At 45.9% G+C, this 27,917-nt stretch overlaps 1 protein-coding gene across 2 annotated transcripts in view; it reads left to right on the top strand.

Annotated features, from left to right (window-relative positions):
- Positions 1 to 27,917, top strand: part of LOC111972109 (single-stranded DNA-binding protein 3) — a 148,443-nt gene that overhangs the window by 90,707 nt on the left and 29,819 nt on the right. For both annotated transcript variants that reach the window (XM_023998969.2, XM_023998970.2), the window contains exon 5: positions 21,226 to 21,315. In XM_023998969.2, coding sequence (XP_023854737.1) covers positions 21,226 to 21,315 — 90 coding nt within the window. The remainder of the gene's footprint in view (positions 1 to 21,225; positions 21,316 to 27,917) is intronic.

Genomic DNA, 27,917 nt, shown 5'->3' with positions numbered 1-27,917 from the left:
TTCACATACGTTTTCTTGCCACTGTACATCACAGAAGACTGAAATACAGTATAACAAACCGTTTGACATAGAAACACCTGATTTTTGCCCCCCCCAAAAAGTATTAATTATTTTAAAAAATACAATCCTCACATGAGGGCAAAGAGGGTGCTTTTGGTCATTGACTGCAGGAAAGGGCTACTGCATGTATTAATAATTAGTAGTTTACTGTTCTTATTCTTGGAGTGGAAATGATTTTTTTGCAGCGTTCGCAACTTGCTACACTTGTGAGAATCATGTTTTGGTTTATTTCATAACCATCATTTACAAGATTTGTAAATATTTTAGCCGCCGTTGGATCATGGTGTATCAATGTGTCTATGGCAGAGGCTGGGTATTTCACAATAGTTGACTTAACTTTTTTGATTTTTTTATCATTTTAATTCATATTTTTATGATTAAACATGTGACAAAGCTTTTGAGAAACAAAAACGTTATTATTGAAATGAAACTGTTCCATGAAAATGCGCATTTTGAAAATCATAACTGGTACGCAGAACAGTAGAAATGGTTGGATAAATTGTAAGCTTCCCCAAAGTCACATGTCGCCAATGAAGTCTTTATGAAAGATATGCCTCCACGTTTCCATGGTGAGTTTTTGCCTATAGGCTACTTTGAAGCAAGGTAAGAAATGCCTCATAATAGGAAATAAAACATGAAGATTTCAAACAATTAAGGATAGGGATGTAATTATTGTTTGGATAACCTTATTGACTATTATGTACTGATGTATTGTATTTTTTTTTTGATGGGCAATGCAGAGTACGCTGGAAGAAGAATGATCATTTAATTACCGTAGTGAATTATTGTAATGTTTGTTAATGTGTCAATTAATCCCAAAAGTGATGGGTTGCCAATTGGCGATTTGACACAAAAATAAAATTTCATTCGTTAAGTATGTTTTCAAAATGCATACTGCTTCCAGCTTACATTGTAAAGTGGTGGGTGACGCGCTGATAGCCTGTTGCCTGCACATGAATGGTGAGTGGGAGGCAAGCTTCAATTACGAGTAGAAGCTCTTTTTAATCGTGCACATAACTGTTTTAAACACGCGATTGCATTTTCAATTGTTGAGCAATGAATGGGCTTGTAAAAGCCCCGTTTTACTCCAGCAGCAACCAGCTGAGGATCTGCAGGAGAAATCCCACTCAAAATAGGTTCTGTATGCTATGCACTTGTGATAGTTGGGTTGGATAAATAAGAATGTAAGGTGAAAATTTAATTTAATTTTTGTTATCACTCCTGTTTTCTCCCCCACGTGGGGGTTCATGCTCTCTGATTGGCTCAAAGTCATGTTGTTGGCCACTGACGAGCATTGCCATTCTACAAATAGAAAGGGCAGGTTTGTTGCTACTGGGTCGGCACACAGCAGGTACCGCTTTAGTTCTAGCAAGAGAAGGAACGGCCTCCCACTGTGATAAGTACCTATCGGCATTCTATCGGCAGTGAGATTCTCTGTGCGTTTCATTCTTTACAATAATAGGTGACCAGGAAGATGGCCAAGCGGCTATTAGCTCATATCTGGCTTGGCTAGTGTGTTCTATGATGGCTATGGCATGGTTAGGATATGATGTTGCTGCCATATGATAGTGCCATGTGTGTCCCTCTCCCTGGTGCTGTGTGTGTCTGGGATGTTGTTCCGTGGTATCTGGCTGTGGGCGAGGAGTCTTCCTGATGGAGCCCTGGCTCAGGCCCTGGCCCTGGCGTTGACACAGCCCAACTGAGCAGCCTGTCGTCGTCACGCCACGGATCAGCGGCTGGCGACCTTATTTTAGGTGACACCAGGTGCCGGGTGTTTAGTGCTTGTTACATGATCCAGAGCAAATGTGCAGGGGGTCCATGTGCGACCCTGAGGGATAGAAGGAGAGAGTAGGAATAAAAGTGGGACTGGTCCTGTGACTGGGTCAGCCTTGTCTGTCTGCTGGAGTTGAGGAAAGGTCAGAGATTGGGTTGAGGTGCCAGGAATAGCGGTGTGAGATGCCTGGGTGTCTGCAGGCCATGTGAGCCCCCCAGCGGGGAGGCCTGCCCCGCCCGGCCCACACACCGCCCTCCCAAACCCCAGATCAGCAGAACAATAGCTGGTCAAAGAAGGACAGTTTCATCCCCCCTCATTCCCCTCTCTGTCCCTCACATCTTTCTCTAGCTCTGTTTTTCTCTCCCTCTCTCTGCCCTCATCTTTAACCCCTCCTTTTTCTTTCTTTCTCTCCTCTGTCTAGCACACACAGATTCTCTCTCCTCTGCGCTCCCTCTCTCTGCCTCTTTCTCTGCCTCTCTCTTTCTCCTCTCTTCCTCTCTATCGTAAACACGATGCTTTCTCGATCTGAGATGCCTGAGGGACAGAGCACAGACAGGAGCTGTCACCATGACAACGGCTTCTGTGAGCTGCCTGACACCCAGACTCTATTGGCTGGGGGTTGGTCGTGGGGTGGGGTGGGGTGGGGGGGGGGGGGGGGGGGGGAGGGGAGGTAGGAGAGTGGAGGCAGACGACCCTATTTCTCCTCCAGGGACTCTGCGACCTGCTCATGTTCACATGCAGAATTAGCATAAAGAGAGGGAGAAGGAGGCAGTCTGGGTACTGTGTGTTAAAGGGTGTGGGGGCGTGTCCATAAGGGATCTCCCCTAGGTCCTAGTGGCCATGTCTATTCTTGGCCAGACTGAAGCCAGGAGGCTTGTGGTGTCATTTTAGAAGCTTTGATATGTTATTTTATATAGGCCTAGTATATGAATCATACATCAGTTTCAATGTACTGTGAGATGGTGCTCTCAAAGTACCTTCTAGCGCATGCAGTTATCTCTCTGTGTGTGTGTGCGCGTGTGCGAGCCTCCGTGTGTGTTTGTTCACTAACTGACCCCTGCCGACTGTAAAACAAGCGATGTCTCCATAGTATTAGTTGGCCTATGTGCGTTTCAACAACAGTAGCTTGTGAAGGTCCTGCTCTAGTCTCCTCAGATCAGCCCTCTGAGTCCCACCTCCCCATCCCTTTTACACACCCTTATCTGGAGAAGCATCTTGGATCAGATCTAAACTCACTGGATTACTGGGGTCCCCCAACGTTCTGGGTGATGGTTTTGCTAGTTTTGTGGAACCCTGGTTGTATGTGCTGCACCTGCCAATTCTGTGGCTAGCTGTGAGTTTGGGCTGAAAGATCTTGCGTTCATTGATGAAGAAAAGATGGAAGCCTTGACTTCTGAAATATCACCATGGTTCTGATGTGACGTGAGGCCAGAAACCAAGGACTGACTCTGGTTCGAAACAAACTTTTGCAGCCCTAAAATGTGTGCATTCCTCCTGAATTAATATCATTGTTTCCATTTCAGTTTATTGCATTTGATCCAGAGAACGTTGGAAGATCCACTTTCCTTAAATTTCATGAACACCTGTTCATGAAAACTTTCTTAATTGATCTTGCAAGATTAAATTCAAAGCACAGAGGCAATGGTTCTGACTGAGATACAGTGGACTGTTGATGTGGCTGAAATCTTTTCAGTGTTTGCATTACCTGCGGAATGGCTGTGAAATTCAGTGCACCGTGTTTATGTGGAGTTTGGCAGGCTGCCGCCTCAGCTCTAAGTGAACATAACTAATGAAAACTCTGTATGAAAGAGGGAGAAAAGAGAGCAAGAGAGATGAGAGGAGAGTGAGGGGGAGAGCGAAGGAGAGGAGAGTGAGGAGTAGAGCGAAGGAGAGGAGAGTGAGGGGGAGAGGAGAGTGAGGGGGAGAGCGAAGGAGAGGAGAGTAAGGGACTGGAGGGAGAGGCAACGAGAGGCAGGAGGAGGAGGGAGAGAGTGTGAGATCAGGGCGGTCTGCCTCTCTGTGATCACTGACATATTTAGACTAATAATCGAGAAGGGGGAGCATGTGGCTATGAATATGGTCCCTTGTGTTGATCTGTGTGTGTGTGGGCTCATGTCTTTGCCTGTTTGTTGGTGTGTATCCATACACCCTAGAAGGAGTAAACGTCTCTAGCTGTGCCTGCAAACGCGTTTGACTATCCCTTTCCAGTAGGCAGCAATGTACAGTGTCACAGAGAAAGGGTCAAAGGGCGGTTGCTACCAAATCAAAACCAGAAGTTGAAAAGGAGGCACAGAGAGGGGGTCGCAGCACTGCTACAAGACAGCCTGTGTGGTTGGGGAGGTAAGGCCCAGGGGTCGGATGGGAGAGTGGCTGGCTGGGAGGAGGGGTGCTGTTAGAGGGGGTAAAATACTGAGGAAACCGCTCAGAACAAACCAAACAGGAGTAAACCATAAGCATGTTTCACTCCTATGAATCCCTTCCGCTGAGGAGTCTAATGGGCTTCTTAGCCAGCTACTGGAGCCCCTCTCACAACAAAAAAGAATAGGGGGGGGATCTCTGACCCCTCTCTCACTCACTCTCTCTGTCTCTCTCTCTCTCTCTCTCTCTGAGAGAGCATGATAGTGGTGTGCTTTATGCAGGGTGAGAAATGTTTCTATTAGGATGTATTTATTTATGGTGAATCTAGTGCAAGTTAGCCCACGAACATGCACACGCATGTTAAGAGGTGCTCTCTGGAAATCTTACCACTGCCCTCTCTCTACTCTCATCTCTTTTCCTCTCACATCCCCTCTCCCTCATTACAATCATCTTGGTTAGTAAATATTTACCAGATAGTGCCCAAATGGCAGTTGGAACCCAGGAAGTGTCAGGGTGCTGGCTGTTTGACCTGTGTGTGTGTTTGCCTGCCTGCCTGCCCCACCGCCAGCCCAGTGAACTCTGCTAGTGAACGTGGTTCTGCTGCCAGTCGCTTGTCTCTCCCCTGTGCTCCAAGTGACGCGGGCCAGGGTGGATGGGCAGAGACGTGATTTATGGGAGTGCCACTCACAAATAACTCCTGCCTTTTACTCATGTAGTCCTCAGTCCTGTGTGTATACTTGGTGGTGCGGCGCACAGAACAATTTGTTTTCCCAGAGTTCTGTAATGGCTGCACAGGTAGGCAGGCGACGTGAGAGAAAGGGAGCGAGAGAGCTGTTCTGTTCCTCAGCTCTCCTATCCTGTATTCTTGAAAACTAGCTCCCTCCTTTTTTCCCCCTGCTCTCTTTCATCCCATTTTATCCTTATCAGTTCCATACTACAGCCGTGCCAACCCTCACTCACTCTTACACCTCCTCCCCTTTGTCCACACTCTCCTGCTCTGTCTCTCCCTCTGCCCTCTCGTTCTACACTGTTTACTCCCTCTTTCGCTCTCTCTTCTATCTTTCCTTTTCTCGCTCTCCTCCCTCATTCTTTCTCTCTGCCACTCGTTCTTTCTTTCTGCCCCAGGCCCCTCAAAGGTCCAGGCAGCTCCACAGACCCTCCATTGTCTTGGGAATGTGGTGGCTGTCTCCCTCCCCATCTCCTTCCACCTCTCATCCTCCCCCCTCTCTCTTGCAGGAGCTTGGGGTGCTGTGCTCTGCTGTGCTCCTGGGTCCTGATGGCCACTAGGTTACTGACTCTGACCTGAGAAACAGCACAGAGACCTGGAGAGGAGTGGAGCGGGAGGTCTGTGTGCGTGGGGCGTACAGGGGGAAACCTTTGTCTCGGTATGCTGAAAAGACAGCTGCTCTTTATTAGGAGGTCCCACATTTGCCTTTTTCTCATCGCCTGTGAATTCCTCGTCTGATTCTTGTTCCCTCTAGCTCCCTTTGTCCTTGAAAAAAAGATATGTTTATAAACCTACTAGTTGATTTTCACTTGGATCATATTCGACAATGGCTTTCTGAAATGTATGTGCATCGTGGGTGAGCGCAAGAAAATTCCTACCTATGCTTTTTTGTGTTTCTTCGAAAATCACTTTGTTAGAGTAGCGGTCGAAGACTCTAAAGTGCATCCCTAGTATTATGTACTTACCAAAATGTTTCCAGAAGCTGGTGTCACAGCAACACTGACATGAGATGGTCAACAACAGCCAGTGGTTTCCCAAGTAGTCACACAGTCATCACTAGGTATACCATTAGGTGTATGAGCTGAGGGTTAGTCAACAAAGGACTGGTGCCTCCGTTGGGGAGGGTCAGAGGGGAGATAGGGGCAGTGGTGCTCCTGAGTGAAAGGTTGGCAATCACCCCTTACGCCTTACCCGCCTCTGGATTTGGAGCTGACGCCTGTTCCCCTGAGAATGCCCTTCCAGCCAGCCAGGCCTGTAATACTCCCTATCGGAAATAGGTTGGCTAAACTGGAACTGGATCAGACTGGGCTGACTTGGACACGCAGCTCAACCCTCATCTATCGCCCACCTAATTCGGAGGTGTATGTGTGTTCAATTGGAGATGTGTTACTTAGTTCTTTATTAGCATTTCTGACAATACTGACAGCATGCAAGTGATACTGTCCCTGAAAGTAGCTCTCAGAAACCACACGGTTGAGAGAACTGCTCCGGCTATCGTCTCTTCCCTCACCTTTCTCTCCTTCCTCTGTTTGCAAAGCTCATTTGACTATATTACTACATTAGTAGGAGTAATATATGGTAATTATTTCATTGTTGCGATTTATAGACGTCTCGTTTAGGCTTTTAAGGTTCAACCATATTGCCTTTGGCGTTCTGGAATGTTTGCACCTCTCTCTAACTTCCTTGCTCTTTCTTTCTCTTAATTTTTTCCCCTCTTTCTCCCTGTTTAAGCCTCCCCTCACCTCCCTCCATCCTCCACTTTCGCAACTCTGCAAATCCAGTTGTGCAGGGATAGTGAGAGAGGAAAAAGTCAAAGAAAAAGGGAGAGGGTGGATTTTGGTAACCAGACTGCCAGAAACTCTTCATTTTTAATAAGTCCCAAAGGAGGTCTTGCCCATAAAGTATATTATATTATACAAACCTTCTGGCCAAGTTGGGGTACTGGGATCCCGGTTAGGAACTACGCTGGTCCTTTAAGTGTTGGAGAGAGAGGAAGTCTGTCTGAGGCCTACAAAATGAGCCCTTTGATCAGGCAGCCTGCAGGTAGGAAACGGTGCATCAGAACTGCCGTGATGATTTCTGTAGACATCTCATTGGACATCTCATTGGCAGACAGGGATTATACAGTTCACTCTGGCTACCCTATCTGAGGTCTGTGATTGTAGTATTCAATGCCAAGGTGCTGGACCTGTTGGATTTGGTGTTTATATTGTTAGTTTTATTGTTTCTAGAGTCCGAATTGGTTCATGCCTCATTCTCAAAATAACCTTTTTAGAAAAAACATACACTTACTATTCCAGCCATATACTACCATTGACTGAAGTTAACTCATGAGTGAAAAAGACAAGGAGTGTTTCTCAATATGCAGACTACCGTGCTCCACACTCTCATGCTCCAAGTGCATTGTCAGAGGACGTTCTCTTGAGTACGTTCTTGTGTGAAGAACGCATAAAACATTACTTTAGAGAAACACTCGAACTCCCCCTACTGTATAACCTAATGCTGCACCTCCCCATTCACTGAACCTTCTTCCAGCCAGGACAAGTACAACAATAGAGACGAAACAAGATATTCACAAAGAAAATGTTTTATGACATAATTATCAGCTAGCTATATGTGAATCATAATAATCTAGCTAGCCAGCTAGTTAATCAGGCAAGAATGACCTAAAACTAATGTTATGCGAGGTAGATGTCTATTCTTCATGGGTAGCTAGCTACAGTGGCTTGGGAAAGTATTCACCCCCCTTGACATTTTTCCTATTTTGTGCCTTACAACCTGGAATTAAAATGTATTTTTGGGGAGTTTGGATCATTTGATTTACACAACATGCCTACCACTTTGGAGATCCAAAATATTTTTTATTGTGAAGCAAACAAGAAGTAACACAAAAAAACTGAACTTCAGCGTGCATAACCATTCACCCCCCCCCCCCCCCAACATCCATCATTCCTTCAATTCTGACCAGGTTCCCAGTCGCTGCCGATGAAAAACATCCCCACAGCATGATGCTGTCACCACCATGCTTCACTGTGGGGATGGTGTTCATGGGGTGATGAGAGGTGTTGGTTTGTGCCAGACATAGCGTTTTCCTCGATGGCCAAAAAGCTCAATTTTAGTCTATCTGACCAGAGTACCTTCTTCCATATGTGGGGAGTCTCCCAAATGCCTTTTGGCGAACACCAAACGCATTTAATTAATTTTTTTTTCTTTAACTTTTACTGCCTCAGAAACCCGGATCCGGGAGCACCCCCCCCCACCCCCGCCCCACCCCCCCCCCGCTGACATAGCATAGCTAGCATAGCGTCACAAGTAAATTAGTAGCATCTAAATATCATTAATCACAAGTCCAAGAACCAGATGAAAGATCACTTCTTGTGAATCTAGCCACATCATTTCTGATTTTTAAAATGTTTTACAGGGAAGACACAATATGTAAATCTATTAGCTAACCACGTTAGCAAAAGACACCATTTTTTTTACTCACTATTTTTTTTCCCACCATCACTAGCTATCACCAATTCGGCAAATAAAGAAATAATAGCCACTAACCAAGAAAAAACTGCATCAGATGACAGTCTGATAACATATTTATTTATAGAAGGTTTTGTTAGAAAAATTGCATATTTCAGGTTAGAAATCATAGTTTGACAATTGCACCACCATCACAACTCAAACGACTAGAATACTACAGAGAGCAACGTGTATTACCAATTTACTCATCATAAAACATTTCATAAAAATAGACAAAGCATAGCAATGGAAAGACACAGATCTTGTGAATTCAGACAATATTTCAGATTTTCTAAGCGTTTACAGCGAAAACACAATAAATCGTTATATTAGCATACCACATGTGCAAACGTTACCCCAGCATGAATTCCAAGGCAACGGGAGCGATAACGTTATATCACCAAAATATATAATTTTTTCACTAACCTTCTCAGAATTCTTCCGATGACACTCATGTAACATCATATTACAACATACATATAGAGTTTGTTCGAAAATGTGCATATTTAGCCACAAAAAAACGTGGTTATACAATGAGAATAGTAGCAAAACTGGCCTGAAAATGTCGGGCGCTATCTTTGAGAGTGATCTAGTCTAATCGATACTAATCATAAACTTGACTAAAAAATACAGGGTTGACAGGAATCGAAAGACAAATTAGTTCTTAATGCAATCGCTGACTTACATTTCAAAATTATCCTTACTGTGCATACCGGGTCCGCCAAAGCGAAGCTACACAAAACAAAATGGCGATATATGCGTTAAACATTTCAACAGAACAGCGATTTATCATCATAAATAGTTCTTACTGTGAGCTGTTCTTCCATCAGAATCTGGGCAATGTATCCTTTCTCCGGTCTAATCGTCTTTTGGTCGAAAGATGCCTCTTGTCCCGTCGAAATGGCCATAACGTTCGGTATGTACAGGAAACGTGCCCAGCTCATGGAAGGAGCGTCACAAATAAATGCCTCAAAATCGACTAAACGGATATAAATTGCTATAAAACGGTTTAAATTAACTACCTTAGATGTTTTTAACACCTATAACGAGTAAAAACATGACCGGCGATATATTACTGGCTAAACCAATCCAAGACACCAGATGAAAGATACACTTCTTGTGAATCTAGCACACCATTTCTGATTTTTAAAATGTTTTACAGGGAAGACACAATATGTAAATCTATTAGCTAACCACGTTAGCAAAGACACCATTTTTTTTGTACCACATTTTTCCACTCCATCAGTAGCTATCACCAATTCGCCAAATAAAGAAATATAGCCACTAACCAAGAAAAAACCTCATCAGATGACAGTCTGATAACATATTTATTGTATAGGATAGTTTTTGTTAGAAAAATGTGCATATTCAGGTAGTAAATCATAGTTTCAATTGCACCACCATCACAAACTCCGACTAGAATAATCTACAGAGAGCAACGTGTATTACCAATTTACTCATCATAAAACATTTCATAAAAATAGACAAAGCATAGCAATGGAAAGACACAGATCTTGTGAATTCAGACAAATATTTCAGATTTTCTAAGCGTTTTACAGCGAAAACACAATAAATGTTTATATTAGCATACCACATGTGCAAACGTTACCCCAGCATGAATTCAAGGCAACGGGAGCGATAACGTTATGATCACCAAAATATATAAATTTTTTCACTAACCTTCTCAGAATTCTTCCGATGACACTCTGTAACATCATATTACAACATACATATAGAGTTTGTTCGAAAATGTGCATATTTAGCCACAAAAAAACGTGGTTATACAATGAGAATAGTAGCAAAACTGGCCTGAAAATGGGGCGCTCATCTTTGAGAGTGATCTAGTCTAATCGATAACTAATCATAAACTTGACTAAAAAATACAGGGTTGACAGGAATCGAAAGACAAATTAGTTCTTAATGCAATCGCTGAATTACATTTCAAAAATTATCCTTACTGTGCAATACCGGGTCCGCCAAAGCGAAGCTACACATAAACAAAATGGCGATATATGCGTTAATAAATTTTCAACAGAACAGCGATTTATCATCATAAATAGTTCTTACTGTGAGCTGTTCTTCCATCAGAATCTTGGGCAATGTATCCTTTCTCCGGTCTAATCGTCTTTTGGTCGAAAGATGCCTCTTGTCCCGTCGAAATGGCCATAACGTTCGGTATGTACAGGAAAAGCCCAGCTCATGGAAGGCGTCACAAATAAATGCCTCAAAATCGCACTAAACGGATATAAATTGCTATAAAACGGTTTAAATTAACTACCTTATGATGTTTTTAACACCTATAACAGGTAAAACATGACCGGCGATATATTACTGGCTAAACCAAGGCTTGGAAAGGGTCCAGTCCGACGCCTCATGCGTCCAGCGCAGGAGTCCAAAAGAAAGCTACTTCCGGTCTTTGTGTTTTATACAGGCCCTGATTGCGCAATCGACTCCATTCAAATTGTCACCACTTACTGACATCTAGAGAAGGTGTAGGCAGTGTTTGTATCCTCATAGCATTCACAGGGACATTAAAACTGACCTGGGACCAGAGGCCAAGATTTCTGAAATCTCACTCCCTGTCAGGAAAGTTCTGTAGAATGAGTTCTGTTCCACTCAGAGACATAATTCCAACGGTTATAGAAACTAGAGAGTGTTTCTATCCAATAATAACAATAATATGCATATTGTACGAGCAAGAATTGAGTACTAGGCAGTTTAACCTTTTGTCAATAGGGGGTGCTGTTAGCACTTTATTTTTTTTTGACATTGCCAAATTAAACTGCCTAGTAGTCAATTCTTGCTCGTACAATATGCATAATATTGTTATTATTGGATAGAAAACACTCTAGTTTCTATAACCGTTGGAATTATGTCTCTGAGTGGAACAGAACTCTATCTACAGCACTTTCCCTGACAGGGAGTGAGATTTCAGAAATCTTGGCCTCTGTCCCAGGGCAGTTTTAATGTCCCTGTGAATGCTATGAGGATACAAACACTGCCTACACCTTCCTCTAGATGTCAGTAAGTGGTGACAATTTGAATGGAGTCGATGTGCGCAATCAGGGCCTGTATAAAACAGAAAAGACCGGAAGTAGCTTTCTTTTGGATCCTGCGCTGGACGCATGAAGGGCGTCGGACCGACCCCTTTCCAAGCCTTGGTTTAGCCAGTAATATACGCCGGTCATGTTTTACTGTTAATAGGTGTTAAAAAAATCATAAGGTAGTTAATTTAAACCGTTTTATAGCAATTTATATCCGTTTAGTGCGATTTTGAGGCATTTATTTGTGACGCTCTTCCATGAGCTGGGCACGTTTCCTGTACATACCGAACGTTATTGGCCATTTCGACGGGACAAGAGGACATCTTTCGACCAAAAGACGATTAGACCGGAGAAAGGATACATTGCCCAAGAWTCTGATGGAAGAACAGCTCACAGTAAGAACTATTTATGATGATAAATCGCTGTTCTGTTGAAAWWTTTTWAACGCATATATCGCCATTTTGTTATGTGTAGCTTCGCTTTGGCGGACCCGGTATTGCACAGTAAGGATAATTTTTGAAATGTAAGTCAGCGATTGCATTAAGAACTAATTTGTCTTTCGATTCCTGTCAACCCTGTATTTTTTAGTCAAGTTTATGATTAGCTATCGATTAGACTAGATCACTCTCAAAGATAGCGCCCGACATTTTCAGGCCAGTTTTGCTACTATTCTCATTGTATAACCACGTTTTTTTGTGGCTAAATATGCACATTTTCGAACAAACTCTATATGTATGTTGTAATATGATGTTACATGAGTGTCATCGGAAGAATTCTGAGAAGGTTAGTGAAAAAATTTATATATTTTGGTGATCATAACGTTATCGCTCCCGTTGCCTTGGATTCATGCTGGGGTAACGTTTGCACATGTGGTATGCTAATATAACGATTTATTGTGTTTTCGCTGTAAAACGCTTAGAAAATCTGAAATATTGTCTGAATTCACAAGATCTGTGTCTTTCCATTGCTATGCTTTGTCTATTTTTATGAAATGTTTTATGATGAGTAAATTGGTAATACACGTTGCTCTCTGTATTTATTCTAGTCGAGTTGTGATGGTGGGTGCAATTGTAAACTATGATTTCTACCTGAAATATGCACATTTTTCTAACAAAAACTATCCTATACAATAAATATGTTATCAGACTGTCATCTGATGCAGTTTTTTCTTGGTTAGTGGCTATCAATATCTTTATTTGGCCGAATTGGTGATAGCTACTGGTGGAGAAAAAAAATGGTGGACAAAGAAAAATGGTGTCTTTTGCTAACGTGGTTAGCTAATAGATTTACATATTGTGTCTTCCCTGTAAAACATTTTAAAAATCAGAAATGATTGCTGGATTCACAAGAAGTGGATCTTTCATCTGGTATCTTGGACTTGTGATTGAATGATATTTAGATGCTACTATTTACTTGTGACGCTATGCTAGCTATGCTATTCAGCTTTTTTACTGGTGGGGGGTGGGGGGTGCTCCCGGATCCGGGTTTCTGACTCGGTAGAAGTTAATTTGGCAATGTCAACAAAAAAAAAGTGCTAACAGCTCCCCCTATTGACAAAAGGTTAATCAATGGCTTTTTTTCTGGCCACTCCTCCGTAAAGCCCAGCTCTGTGGCGTGTACTGCATAAAGTGGTCCTATGGACAGATACTCCAATCTCCGCTGTGGAGCTTTGCAGCTCCTTAAGGGTTATCTTTGGTCTCTTTGTTGCCTCTCTGATTAATGCCCTCCTTGCCTGGTTTGTGAGTTTTGGTGGGCGGCCCTCTCTTGGCAGGTTTGTTGTGGTGCCATATTCTTTGCATTTTTAAAATAATGGATTTAATGGTGCTCCGTGGGATGTTCAAAGATTCAAATATTTTTTTCTAACCCAACCCTGATCTGTACTTCTCTACAACTTTGTCCGTGACCTGTTTGGAGAGCTCCTTGGTCTTCATAGTGCCGCTTGCTTGGTGGTGCCCCTTGCTTAGTGGTGCTGCAGACTCTGGGGCCTTTCCGATACGAGGGGTGTATATACAGTTGAAGTCGGAAGTTTACATACACCATAGCCAAATACATTTAAACTCAGTTTTTCACAATTCCTGACATTTATTCCTAGTAAAAATTCCCTGTCTTAGGTCAGTTAGGATCACCACTTTATTTTAAGAATGTGAAATGTCAGAATAATAGTAGAGAGATGATTTATTTAAGCTTTTATTTCTTTCATCACATTCCCAGTGGGTCAGAAGTTTACATCACATCAATTAGTATTTGGTAGCATTGCCTTTAAATAGTTTAACTTGGGTCAAACGTTCAGGTAGCCTTCCACAAGCTTCCCACAATAAGTTGTGTGAATTTTGGCCCATTCTTCCTGACAGGCTGGTGTAACTGAGTCAGGTTTTTAGGCCTCCTTGCTCGCACAAGCTTTTTCAGTTCTGCCCACAAATGTTCTATAGGAATGAGGTCAGGGCTTTGTGATGGCCACTCCAATACCTTGACCTTGTTATCCTTAAGCCATTTTGCCACAACTTTGGAAGTATGCTTGGGGTCATTGTCCATTTGGAAGACCCATTTGTGACCAAGCTTTAACTTCCTGACTGATGTCTTGAGATGTTGCTTCAATATATCCACATAATTTCCCTGCCTCATGATGCCATCTATTTTGTGAAGTGCACCAGTCCCTCCTGCAGCAAGGAACCCAAACAACATGATGCTGCCACCCATGTGCTTCACGTTTGGGATGGTGTTCTTCAGCTTACAAGCCTCCCCCTTTTTCCTCCAAACATAACGATGGTCATTATGGCCAAACAGTTCTATTTTTGTTTCATCAGACCAGAAGACATCTCTCCAAAAAGTACATCTTTGTCCCCATGTGCAGTTGCAAACCGTAGTCTGGCTTTTTTGTGGCTGTTTTGGAGCAGTGGCTTCTTCTTGCTGTGGCAGCCTTTAAGGTTATGTTGATATAGGACTCGTTTTACTGTGGATATAGATACTTTTGCACCTGTTTCCTCCAGCATCTTCACAAGGTCCATTGCTGTTGTTCTGGGATTGATTTGCACTTTTCTCACAAAGTACATTCATCTCTAGGAGACGAAACACGTCTCCTTCCTGAGCGGTATGACGGGGCTTGTTGTGGTCCCATGGTGTTTATACTTGCGTACTATTGTTTGTACAGATGAACGTGGTACCTTCAGGCATTTGGAAATTGCTCCCAAGGATGAACCAGACTTGTGGAGGTCTAAAAAATATTTTCTGTAGTCTTGGCTGATTTCTTTTGATTTTCCCATGATGTCAAGCGGAGGCACTGAGTTTGAAGGTAGGCCTTGAAATACACCCACAGGTACACCTCCAATTGACTCAAATGATGTCAATTTGCCTATCAGAAGCTTCTAAAGCCATGACATAATTTTCTGGAATTTTCCAAGCTGTTTAAAGGCACAGTCAGTGTATGTAAACTTCTGACCTACTAGAATTGTGATACAGTGAATTATAAGTGAAATAATCTGTCTGTAAACAATTGTTGGAAGAATTACTTGTGTCGTGCACAAAGTAGATGTCCTAACCGACTTGCCAAAACTATAATTTGTTAACAAGAAAATTGTGGAGTGGTTGAAAAATGAGTTTTAATGACTCCAACCTAAGCGTATGTAAACTTCCGACTTCAGCTGTATACTGAGATCATGTGACAGATCATGTGACACTTAGATAGCACACAGGTGGACTTTATTTAACTAATTATGTGACTTCTGAAGGTAATTGGTTGCACTAGATCTTATTTAGGGGCTTCATAGCAAAGGGGGTGAATACATATGCACACACCACTTTTCAGTTTTGCATTATTATTTTTTTTAAACAATTTTTTTTTCTTCATTTCACTTCATCAATTTGGACTATTTTGTGTATGTCCATTACATGAAATCCAAATAAAAATGTATTTCAAATACAGGTTGTAACGCAACAAAATTGAAAAAATGCTAAGGGGGTGAATACAGTGCAAGGCACTGTAGATAGCCATGAAGAATTGTTATCTGGCTAACGAACAGTAGTAGCTAGCCGTTTAGCCCTATTGACGTACTATGGGCTTGCGATCTATGCACACCACAGTGGGTATTGTAGGCAGGTGAACATGCCAAAATTAACATGGCATGTATTTATTAACGTGTCAATATAAAATATTATATTCAGGCAACATATGAGATGTGAATAGGCAACATTCATTCCGAAGTCGGAGTATATTTTCTCTCGCTTCAGCTCAAATAATGTCCGGCATTGCTTTCAAGAAACGTTGTGTCATTTTTAACGGAGTTGCGTAATATTTCTCTGCATACTTTCCGTTGAATCTTGCATCGATGTACATATTTTGAAGCATGCAAACAGAGTACGCATTTGAGAAGTGGCCTCTATGCTCCATATCGCATATTTTGATTTTTACTCTCCCGTGCTCGGAGCACGGTAGAGTGCATTTGGAGAAATCTCCAGGATCTGTCTGTCTGTCTGACTCAGTCAATACATTATATATGGTCCCCGGCAGAGCAGAGCAGCGGTGACACCTACAGTATGTGAAAGCAGTTGTAAAGGATTTGGAGAGGCGGAGATCAACATCACACTCTGTGCAACTGTATATTACACATACAGTGGAGTCCTCTAGCGCCAGCCGCCCTATTCCCTAATTAGCCGTGTGTGTGGCCAGTGGCAGTCAGGAGAGGTGCCTTGTCCTTGTTTAGACTGGAGCTGCATTTTTGGGAAGGGCCCATAAGTAAGCATTTCACTAGTCTACACCTGTTGTTCACGAAGCATGTGACAAATAAAAATGGATTTGATTTCATTTAAATCGTTTAAGCTCCATCATGGCACCTTTCTCTAGTGGCTGACACTGACCTAATGAGGGAGGGAAAGGTCACAGGCAGATGAGGGGTGCTCACCGTTCACACTACGAGGGGTGGGGGTGTGTGCAGAGCTCTAAAGTGTGAACATTTTGGTTGCATATATGCCTAAATATTTTTTTAGCTAGCCTTGTTGTTAGCTAGCTAGCAACCTGGTAACTTTACTGGTAGGCTATATTGAACATTTGGGGACACAGAAAGAAAGGAAAATGGATAGCTTTTTCAGTAGATCAATGATCATAGCAATAAATGAATCACTGATCTCTTGCATGTCCTCACTCAGTGTTCTTAAAGAGACAGTGTACAATTTTCTATCTAATGTATCTCAATAGGAAAATAGTGATTTTACACAATGTAGAAACCTAATATTTAACAAATGACTTTTTAATTTCAATAACAGATGTTTATATAATTGTGTTTTTTTTAAATGATAAACAAATGTATTTACAGTGTTACATTTTATTATCTAGGGCACAACATGTGCTTCAGAAGTAGCTAGAATACATAAAGGGCCAATATAGGGTATATCCCAATTGATTTAAAACATTATTTTCTGGTGCTCCAAAATGTATTGTTTTGTAGCTGTGTGAATGTGGGCAGGGTTCAGTGTCCTCTAATCTCAGTAGTTAAAGAGCAGGGCCAGTGGGGGGGACTAGTGGAAGGGGGTCAGTGAAATAAACAGAAGGGTATCCTCACCACTGGTCATTAACATCGGACGCGGCCAATAAAGGCCTCCACAGCCCTGTGCGTCCGGACTGATGTTGCATCCCGCTCACGTGGTTTTGTGTCAGATTCACTTAGTTGTAATTTAACCCCGACAGACAGACAGGCTCAGGTAAGTAGCTGCTCCTTGCTCTCTAAACGCCAATGCAGGGAGAATGGAGAGAGGTGTGTTTGTTGTTTTTACACCTGTAATGTGGGCACACACACATCCCCAGAGTGTCTGTCACACGTTAACCCTATCAAGAACACACACACACACACACTACCACCTCATGTATAACTAACTGCTAGTTAGGCTCTTCTACTACTGCACATACATTAGCCAGACACTGACAGATGCATGCTGACACACTGATGGTTATTGTATATGTTGGTCTGCTCTCAGCACAAGTGTCAGCCAGGTATTATATCTGCATCCGTGTGCCTGTGATGGGGAGATTGCTAAGCAGCAGGAGCCAAAGCAGGGGGTCTGGGGCAAGATGGGTGTTGAGTAGAGATAGTCCCCCAGCCAAGAGGCCTCCTCCTGGGTTGACATCTCACAGGACTGTCAGAGGTTCCAGGGGCCCTGATGTGGGTTGCTGCCGAGGCAGAGGTGTGTGTGGTTGGGAGGGGTCTGGGGATTGGCTTGGTCAGGGTGGTAGATCAGGACGGCAAGGGGGTTCCTTCTTCCCTCCCTGGCAGATTTGTTTACTGATAATTAATTTACCTGATTGACACAACAGCTGCCGGAGCAGTGGGAGGAAAGCAAGCGGTGTGCCGAGCCGGCCTCCTCTCTCCACTTGTCATGGAGTGCTTTCCCATGTAGCCATGTTTGGAGTCAGGTTCCTGCGCCACGCTGCTCTCTCTCCAATTGATTAAAAGGCACATCTGTAAGCCAGCAGCCCTGATTATGCATTCCAGCCTCTCCAGCTAATCTTTATAGAGCTGACTTCAGTGACATAGTTATTGGAGCAGTTCAAGCTGGGTCTGAGGAGAGGAGGAGAGTGGGAGGAGAGGGAGGGGCGGTGATGACAGGCAGCAGTCGCGTGGCCATGAATGCAGTGGTTTGTCATGGAGATCGACTGAGGCTTTCCAGCCCCAGTCCCAATCCCAGGCAGATGCATGGCCAAGCAGTCTGTCTGCCAGCTCCACTCTGATCTACTGACTACTACAGTCCCGCCACTGGCTGAGTGTATGACTATGTACATATGATACACACACACACACACACACACACACACACACACACACACACACACACACACACACACACACACACACACACACACACACACACACACACACGCATGCACGCACGCACGCAGCACCCTCTTTCCGAAATTAATTGATTCCAACCTGTCTGGAGCCTCTCCCACCTGCTCATCAGCTCCAGATGTATTTCTTTTTGAATCCTCCCATCCCCCGTAAACCTCAGCAACCAGGACTACTTCGTCTTACCATGAATTAACTCCTGTCTGCTGTCCATCTCCAGCTCTGATATTCATATTGTTCCAGTAGCAGAAATAGAAAAGCCATAGCATTGGTGGATATTGTAGGCTTAGCAGAGTGGCTAAATCCACTCCTGGATATGTGCAGAGCAGTGTGTGTGTGTCTGCAGGTGTCTGGCGGTCTGTGTCTGTGTGTGTTGTGGCCAGCCAGCAGGTGATCAGTGTTGCCCTGCTTGTCTCGGAGCAGATAAGACTGGATCCATTACCCCCCTGGAACTGATGTCCAGATCAATGGGGCAGATTGCAGCGCTCACTCAGTGTCTCATGTCCAGCTAGGCAGCAAGTGATACTGATAATTAAAAAAGCAGTAGCTAATTACTTCAGAGTGCTCACAGAACAATCCATGGGTTTGGGTTGGTTGTGTGTTCCTTCTTAGGAGATATACAGACCCACTGGAAGAAAACATCATAAACTTTATTATTGATGGCTAGGAGGGAGGGATGGGAGCGTAAGCAGGGCACAGTGCTGCTGCTGCATAAATACAGGAGAGAGAAGGAGCAGAGACAATGGTGTGTAAAGGGTTCAATACTGTGGGGATTTTGTGTATCCGCTTGTGTGTTTGAGAGAGGGGGAGATTGAGAGAGGGGGAGATAGAGGTGGCTAACAGACCAGCTATCAAAAGCCACAGGCTCCTTTAAACTACATCGCGCTCTCTCTAGCTCTCTGTCTCTCGCTCTCTCTCTCTCGCTCTCTGTCTCTCGCTCTCTGTCTCTCGCTCTCTGTCTTTCGCTCTCTCTTGCTCCCTGGCCAGGCTGATGATTGACGGCCTGAGGGTTTTAATGGGCACTGGAGAGCGAGAGCTGAGGTTGGTGTTGTCATGGCAACAAGGAGAACGGGCCTTTTGCTGCTTTACCTGGGAGTGCAGTGAAACATCGCTGGCTGGCTGGCTGACTGGCTGTGTGCTCCACAAACATGTACCCCTCATCTCCTCCTCACCCCCTCCCCTCTTCCTCTCTCCTCCTCCCTACCCTGAGCAGTCCATGTCAGCTTCTACTGACCAACTGGCCGCCTGCGGTCAGCACAGCTACCCAGAATACCTCTGATCACACTGCAGATTATACAGATGAGCCCGCCTGTAATTCAGACAGACTCACCACTGTCTGCCTCTGTGTGTGTGTGAATATCCTCTGTCCACAGTATCCTCAACTGACTGGACATACAACTACCAGTAGTTTATTTGGGGTCACCAGTGAAAATTCTTTATTCCTATGTGCCGCCATTATACCTGTTTTTGTTTAGTCCGTCTCTCCATTGGTTTTCCACTGTCTCAGCCCTCGCTCAGTCGTACATGTTTAACATGCTGAGGGCTGCTGTGTGTGTTTCTGATGGCTTTCTAGCATTAGCATGATGGTAGTAGTGTGGCCTTGGGTTCCATTTCCAATCAGCCAACATGGCAGCTCCACTGTACTGGACAAACAGCTGCCATTGACTAAATACTGTACATGCTGACAAACCCAGTTAACCACCTCTCATCACTCACTCCCCTCCCCTCTGCCCTCTCTCCATTCATTCTGTTCACCCCCCCACTCTCCTCTCTCTCCTCTCCAACTCTTCTTTTCTCTCCCATCTTCACATCCCTCCCTTAGTCACTCTCTTTCGTCTCCCCCTCTCCTCTCTTTTATCCCCTCTCCCCCTCTCCATGACCAAGCATTCACACTGCTGCCTCCCATACATAGTATGCACTAGAAGTCGTTGAGCGGTAACTAAATGGTCAGCAGTTGGTCCTCGCCCAGATAGGGCAGGTTTGAAGCTATATTTATAGACATTTATAATCCACCACTTATGCAGTCACTATATTTTCTTTGTCTACTGAATAAAGCAGTAACTACATAGCCTCTGTTCCCTGGCAACTGGTTCAACTATATGTAATGAAAATACCTTCTCACTACCATTATCTTACAATCACATCAAGCTTTTTTTTATCCGCTTAGTGAGTGAGTGTGTGTGTGTTGCACACACACACGGCCTGCCCTGTGGCCCCAGGGCCCGTTAGTGAGTGTCTGGGCCAAGCGGGTCAGGGATGGAGGGGCTGTTTGCACTGGGATGGCTGGGGGGTTCTGGTTACATGGGGTGAGAGGGGAGGAGGGCTCTGGGCAGCTGTGTAATCCCCTTCACTGGGTGCTGCCTGGTGAATAGACAGCCTGAGAAACACACAACAGACTCAGCCACTGCCTTACATACCTTGGGGGAGGGGGCTCCAACCCCCATTTAACTGCTTAGGAGAGATTTCACCACAGCTAGCTAGCCACACACACACAAAAACACACACAACATATATTCCATTTATTTTGTATTTCTACTCAGCATAAATGTTTACAAATTCATAAAGAGAGACAGATGCTTGTCTTTTTAATATGGTCTGAATGCAGCGAAGAAGAAGCAATCTGAGCCAGACGTTCAGGTTACAGATAATGTTACGCCTTCCTCTCCACTGATTCCTTCTGTCTGTCTGAAAACGCCAAAACCACCCAAAACAAGCCACGTCTTTCCTCATGTTGAATAAAACCCCGAGCAGTGGAGACTAGGCTACATCAGACTATTGTGGTGAAGGGACAGATTTATTTAAATGCCTCTGTGTGTAGTATAATGTATAAGATATGTGTTGTAGTGAGTGTGAATGACTTGTGTGTGCGTGTTTGTTTCAGAGTACTAAGTGTGTGTGTGTTTACTTTGTGTTTTGCAGAGTGCAGCTGCTGCCCCTAGTCCGGTGATGGGTAACATGCCCCCCAACGATGGCATGCCTGGTGGACCCATGCCCCCGGGCTTCTTTCAAGTAAGATCTCTCGCTCGCTTGCAGTAGACTAGGTCTGGCTGGCCAGGGACAGGGAGGTTGGGATGGGAGGGAGGTTTTTCTCTGGGTTGTGTTACTCTGCTAATTCCTCCTGTCATCACTGCTGTCTGATGGCTGTCTGGGAAGCTAGGGAGGTCACCTGATGATGGGGGCGCGCACCCAATCTGACTACACACACGCCGTCGTTTAAACATACTGTATCCTGAAAATATACTCTTGTTGATCAAATGTCATGAAGCTACTGCAAATATGGTTTCCAGTTTTGTCCAGTGTGTGGGTTTTTGTCCAGTGTGTGTTTTTGGGGGGCTGGCTGTTGTACTGTCTTCTGTTAGCCATGAGCGTGTGTGACAGAGAGAGGGGGGAGAGGGAGAGAGAGAAGAGGCAGAGAGGGACTGAAAGATGGAGAGAGAGAAGAGGCAGATATGAGGGAATGACTGAGAAAGAGAGGGACTGGGAGAGAGAGGAGAGATGGGGCAGAGAGGGAGGAAGAGGCAGAGACGGATAAGTAGAGGGAGGGAGGGAGAGAAGGGAAGTCTTACTCCACTGTTCTCCACTGCAGCAATTGCCTCCCTGCTCAGCGTCCAGTCAGGCAAAAGAGAGCGGGGGGGAAGGAGTGTGAAACAAAAGCCCCCCCCCACACACACACACACACACACACACACAAGCACGCTAGATCAGTGTGTAGTAGTATGGTATGGAGCAAAGATGACACCAGTTATTCCCTTGGCATCGTTTTACAATGGTGTACTGTAGACACACACACACAGAGCTCTCTGACAGACTGCCCCTCGGAGTCATTTAGTCTGTTGTCTATGCACAGTCAGATCTTACTAATCATATGTTCTGTTTCCACTACTGTATTTTTTATCCAAGCTTAGCCCTCTGTAGAGGTTTCTCCAGCAGAGCTGTGGTGTGTTCTGAAAGCTCCCGGTGAAAAATGATAAACCCTTCACTGTTATGGACAAACTCTGTCTTCTCTTTACTAATGACCTTCCTCCTCTCCCCCCTCCTTCATGTGCCTGCTATCTTTCTCTCATTCACTTTTGCTCTCTATCTCTCCCTCACTCTCTCTCTCACCACACATCATAACACAGCCGCACACAGCCACGCCACACACACACACAGCCACACATGCACAGCCACGCAAGCCACGCACGCACACACACACAGCCAAGCGCACACACACACACACCACACACACAGCCGGAGGATGCTGGAAAACACCACCACTCGCTACTATTGTACAAACACGCACATAACTGCCAATGCACACGCCAACACACACACACCCCACGCACACAGCCTGTCGCACACACACACCACACACACACACACACACACACACACACACACACACACACACACACACCCAACACACACACACCACCACACACACAGCCTTTGAACAAACACACCACAGGGCTTGCACACACACACACACATCCACTGCACAAATACACCACAGACACACACACACAGCCACGCACACACACAGCCATCACTCGCACACAACACACAGCCCGGTACACGCACAGCCACGTACACACACACCAACCACAGCCACGTACACACACACACACACACACAACCACGAACACACACACACCCAGCCACGCACACACACACGCCATGCACACACACAGCCATGCACAAACACACACACATACACACACACAACACACACAGCCACGCTCACACACACAGCCACAAGCCACCCACTCACAGGCACGCACCAGCCACGCACGCACACCACACAGCCACAAAAACACACATGCAACACACCCGCACACAGCCACGCACACACACCGACACAGGCCACGCACACAGAGCCACGCACACACACCCAACACACACACACCAACACACCACACACACACACACACCACACACACACCACACACAACACACACACACACACACAACAGCCATGCAACACAGCAAGCATGCCACGCACACCACAGCCACGCACACACATAGCCATGCACCCAACACAACACAGCCATGCACACACACACACAACCATGCACACGCAAATACAGCCACGCACAAGCACCACACGCCACACACCACAGCCATGCAGAACACACACACACACACACACACACCACACACACACAACACACACACACACAACACACACAACACACACACACACCACACACACACACACCACAGCCTTGCACAACATGCAAGACACACACAGCCTTGAACAAAAACACACACACCAGCCTTGGAACAACACACACAAGCCTTGCACAAACACACACACACACACACAGCCATGCACACGCACACATACACGCCACACACACACACACCTTGAACAAGACACACACACAGCCTTGCACACATACACACAGCCTTGAAGAACACACACACAGCCTTGCACAACCACACACCACACACACACACAGCCATGCACACGCACACGCAACACAGCCACGCACACAACCACACACACCACGCACACAGCCACGCCACCAGCCACACAACACACACACACAGCCACACACACACAGCCACACACACACACACACACACACACACACACACACACCACCACACACCAACACACACACACACACACACACACCACACACCACACACACACACACCACACACAACACACACACAGCCTTTACCAAACACACACACACAGCCTTGTACACCACACACACAACCACACACAACATTAATGCACCCCACACACACACACACACACACACACAACACAACACACATTGATGCATACACACCACACACACACATTGATGCAACACACACACACCACACATTCATGCATCACACACAACACAGCCAAGCACACCACACAAGCACACCACACACACACATAGCCATGCACACACACCGCCATGCACACACACCGCCATGCACACACACACCGCCATGCACACACACACACCGCCATGCCACACACACACACACACACACACACACACACACACACACACCACACACACCACACACACACACACACACACACACACACACACACACACACACACACACACACACACATTGATACACAGCCATGCACATACAGCACGCACACACACACACATATTCATGCACACACACACACCACACACACACACACACACACACACACACACACACACACAACACACACACCACACACACACCACACAGTCACAACCACACACACACGCCATGCACACCAAACACACACAGCCAAGCACACTAACACATGCACACACACAGCCATGCACACACACATTCATGCACACACACACACACACACACACACACACCACACCACACACACACACACACACACACACACACAGTCATAACACACACAGCATGCCACCACACACACAGCCAAGCACACCAAACACATGCACACACACAAGCCATGCACACCAACACACCAGCCAAGCACACCAACACATGCACACACACAGCCATGCACACACACATTCACACACACACACACACACACCACACACACACACACACACACACACACACACACAACACACCACACACACACACACACACACCACACACAACACACACACACACACCACACTCATGCACACACCACAAACACACAGTCACACACACACACAGCCATGCACACCAACACACACAGCCAAGCACACCAACACATGCACGCACACAGCCATGCACACACACAGCCATGACACACACACACACACACACACAGCCATGCACACAACACACACACACACACACACACACACACACACACCACACACACAACACACACACAACACACATACACATACAGCCTTGCACACACAGCCACGTACACGCACAGCCACGTACACGCACATAGCCACGAACACACACACAGCCACGTACACCACATGCACACACACACACACATTCATGCACCCACACACCACAGACACTTATGCATGCACCACACACACCAGACACTTATGCAAGCACACACCACACACACACACACACACACCACACACACACACACACACACACACCACACACACACACACACACACACACACACACACACACACACACACCCACAGCCATGCACACCAACACATGCACACCAACACACAGCCAAGCCCACCAGAACACCGCACACACACAGCCATGCACACACAGAGCCATGCACAAACACACACACACACACAGCCACGCACACGCACACACAGCACGCAACACGCACACACAGCCACCACACACATGCACACAGCCACGCACACACACGCATACAGCCATGAAACCAACAATCATTGCACACAGCCACGCACACACACACCATGCACGCCACAGCCACGCACAGCCACGCACGCCACACACGCACACAGCCATGCACACGCACCCCAGCCACGCACACATATGCACACAGCCACGAACACACACGAACACAGCCATGACACACCACACCACACATATTCATGCACACACCACACACACACCACACACCACACACACCACACACCACACACACCACACACCACACACACACACAACACACACACACACCCAGTCACACACACACACACAGCCATGCACACCAACACACACAGCCAAGCACACTAACACATGCACACACACAGCCATGCACACACACATTCATGCACACACACACACACACACACACACACACACACCACACACACACACACACACACACACACACACACACACACACACAGTCATACACACACACAGCCATGCACACAACACACCACAGCCAAGCACACCAACACATGCACACACACAGCCATGCACACCAACACACACAGCCAAGCACACCAACACATGCACACACACAGCCATGCACACAACATTCACACACACACACACACACACACAACACACACAACACCACACACACACACACACACACACACACACACACCACACACACACACACACACACACACACTAAAAAGCACACACACAAACACACAGTCACACACACACACAGCCATGCACACCAACCACACACAGCCAGCACAACCAAACAACATGACAATCCACGCAACACAGCCATGCACACACACAGCCATGACCACACACCACAACCACACACACACCATGCACAACACACACACACACACACACACCACACACACACACACACACACACACACACACACAATACACATACAGCCTTGCACACACAGCCACGTACACGCACAGCCACGTACACGCACATAGCCACGAACACACACACAGCCACGTACACACACATGCACACACACACACACATTCATGCACCCACACACACAGACACTTATGCATGCACCCACACCACACAGACACTTATGCAAGCACACACACACACCACACACACACACACACACACACCACACACCACACACACACACACACACACACCACACACACACACACACACACACACACACACACACACACACACACACACACACACACCACACACACCCACAGCCATGCACACCAACACATGCACACCAACACCACAGCCAAGCCCACCAGAACACACGCACACACACAGCCATGCACACACAGAGCCATGCACAAACACACACACACACCACAGCCACGCACACGCACACACAGCCACGCACACGCACACACAGCCACACACCACACATGCACACAGCCACGCCACACACACGCATACAGCCATGAACACAATCATGCACACAGCCACGCACACACACACATGCACGCACAGCCACGCACAGCCACGCACGCACACACGCACACAGCCATGCCACCGCACCACACCACCCCATATGCACACAGCCACGAACACACACGAACACAGCCATGCACACACGCACACAATCATGCACACAGCCATGCACACACAACGAACCAGCCATGCACACACACGCACACAGCCATGCACACAATCATGCACACAGCCACGCACAAGCACAACAGCCATGCACACACACACACACACAGCCATGCACACACAGCCGCGCACAAGCACACATACGCACACACCACAGCCATGCACACAAAACAAACAAACACAGCCATGGCACACACACACACACACAGCCATGCACACACGCACGCACAGCACGCACGCACGCACGCACGCACGCACGCACGCACGCACACACACACACTCACACACACACACACACCACACACGCACGCACGCACACACACACACACACACACACACACACACACACCACATGCAGTACTGTACAACCTTGCAAGCACATGCAAAATCTCTGACTTATGCACTACTTTTTAATACTTTTTTTGTACTTTTTTCCCTGACAGAAAGAAACAGACAAGTCAGCTGAGGAGAGAGAGAGAAAAAGCAGGAATATTGAGGAAGGATGGGTGATGGTGTAAAAAGTGAGGAAGGAATCGGTGCATGGAGGAGAGATTAGCAGAAGAAAGAGGGGCAGAGACAGAAGTCACTGAGTGTGTGTGTGTGTGGTGTGTGGTGTGTGTGTGTGTGTGTGTGTGTGTGTGTGTGTGTGTGTGTGTGTGTGTGTGTGTGTGTGTGTGTGTGTGTGTGTGTGTGTGTGTGTGTGTGTGTGTGTGTGTGTGTGTGCGCGCGCGCTTGAGATGTTGAGAGAGTT

Source organism: Salvelinus sp. IW2-2015, linkage group LG13 (genome assembly GCF_002910315.2).
Source record: "Salvelinus sp. IW2-2015 linkage group LG13, ASM291031v2, whole genome shotgun sequence".
NCBI lineage: Eukaryota > Metazoa > Chordata > Actinopteri > Salmoniformes > Salmonidae > Salvelinus > Salvelinus sp. IW2-2015.
The sequence above is the reverse complement of the archived record's forward strand: the minus strand, read 5'-3'. Positions and strand labels throughout refer to the sequence as shown.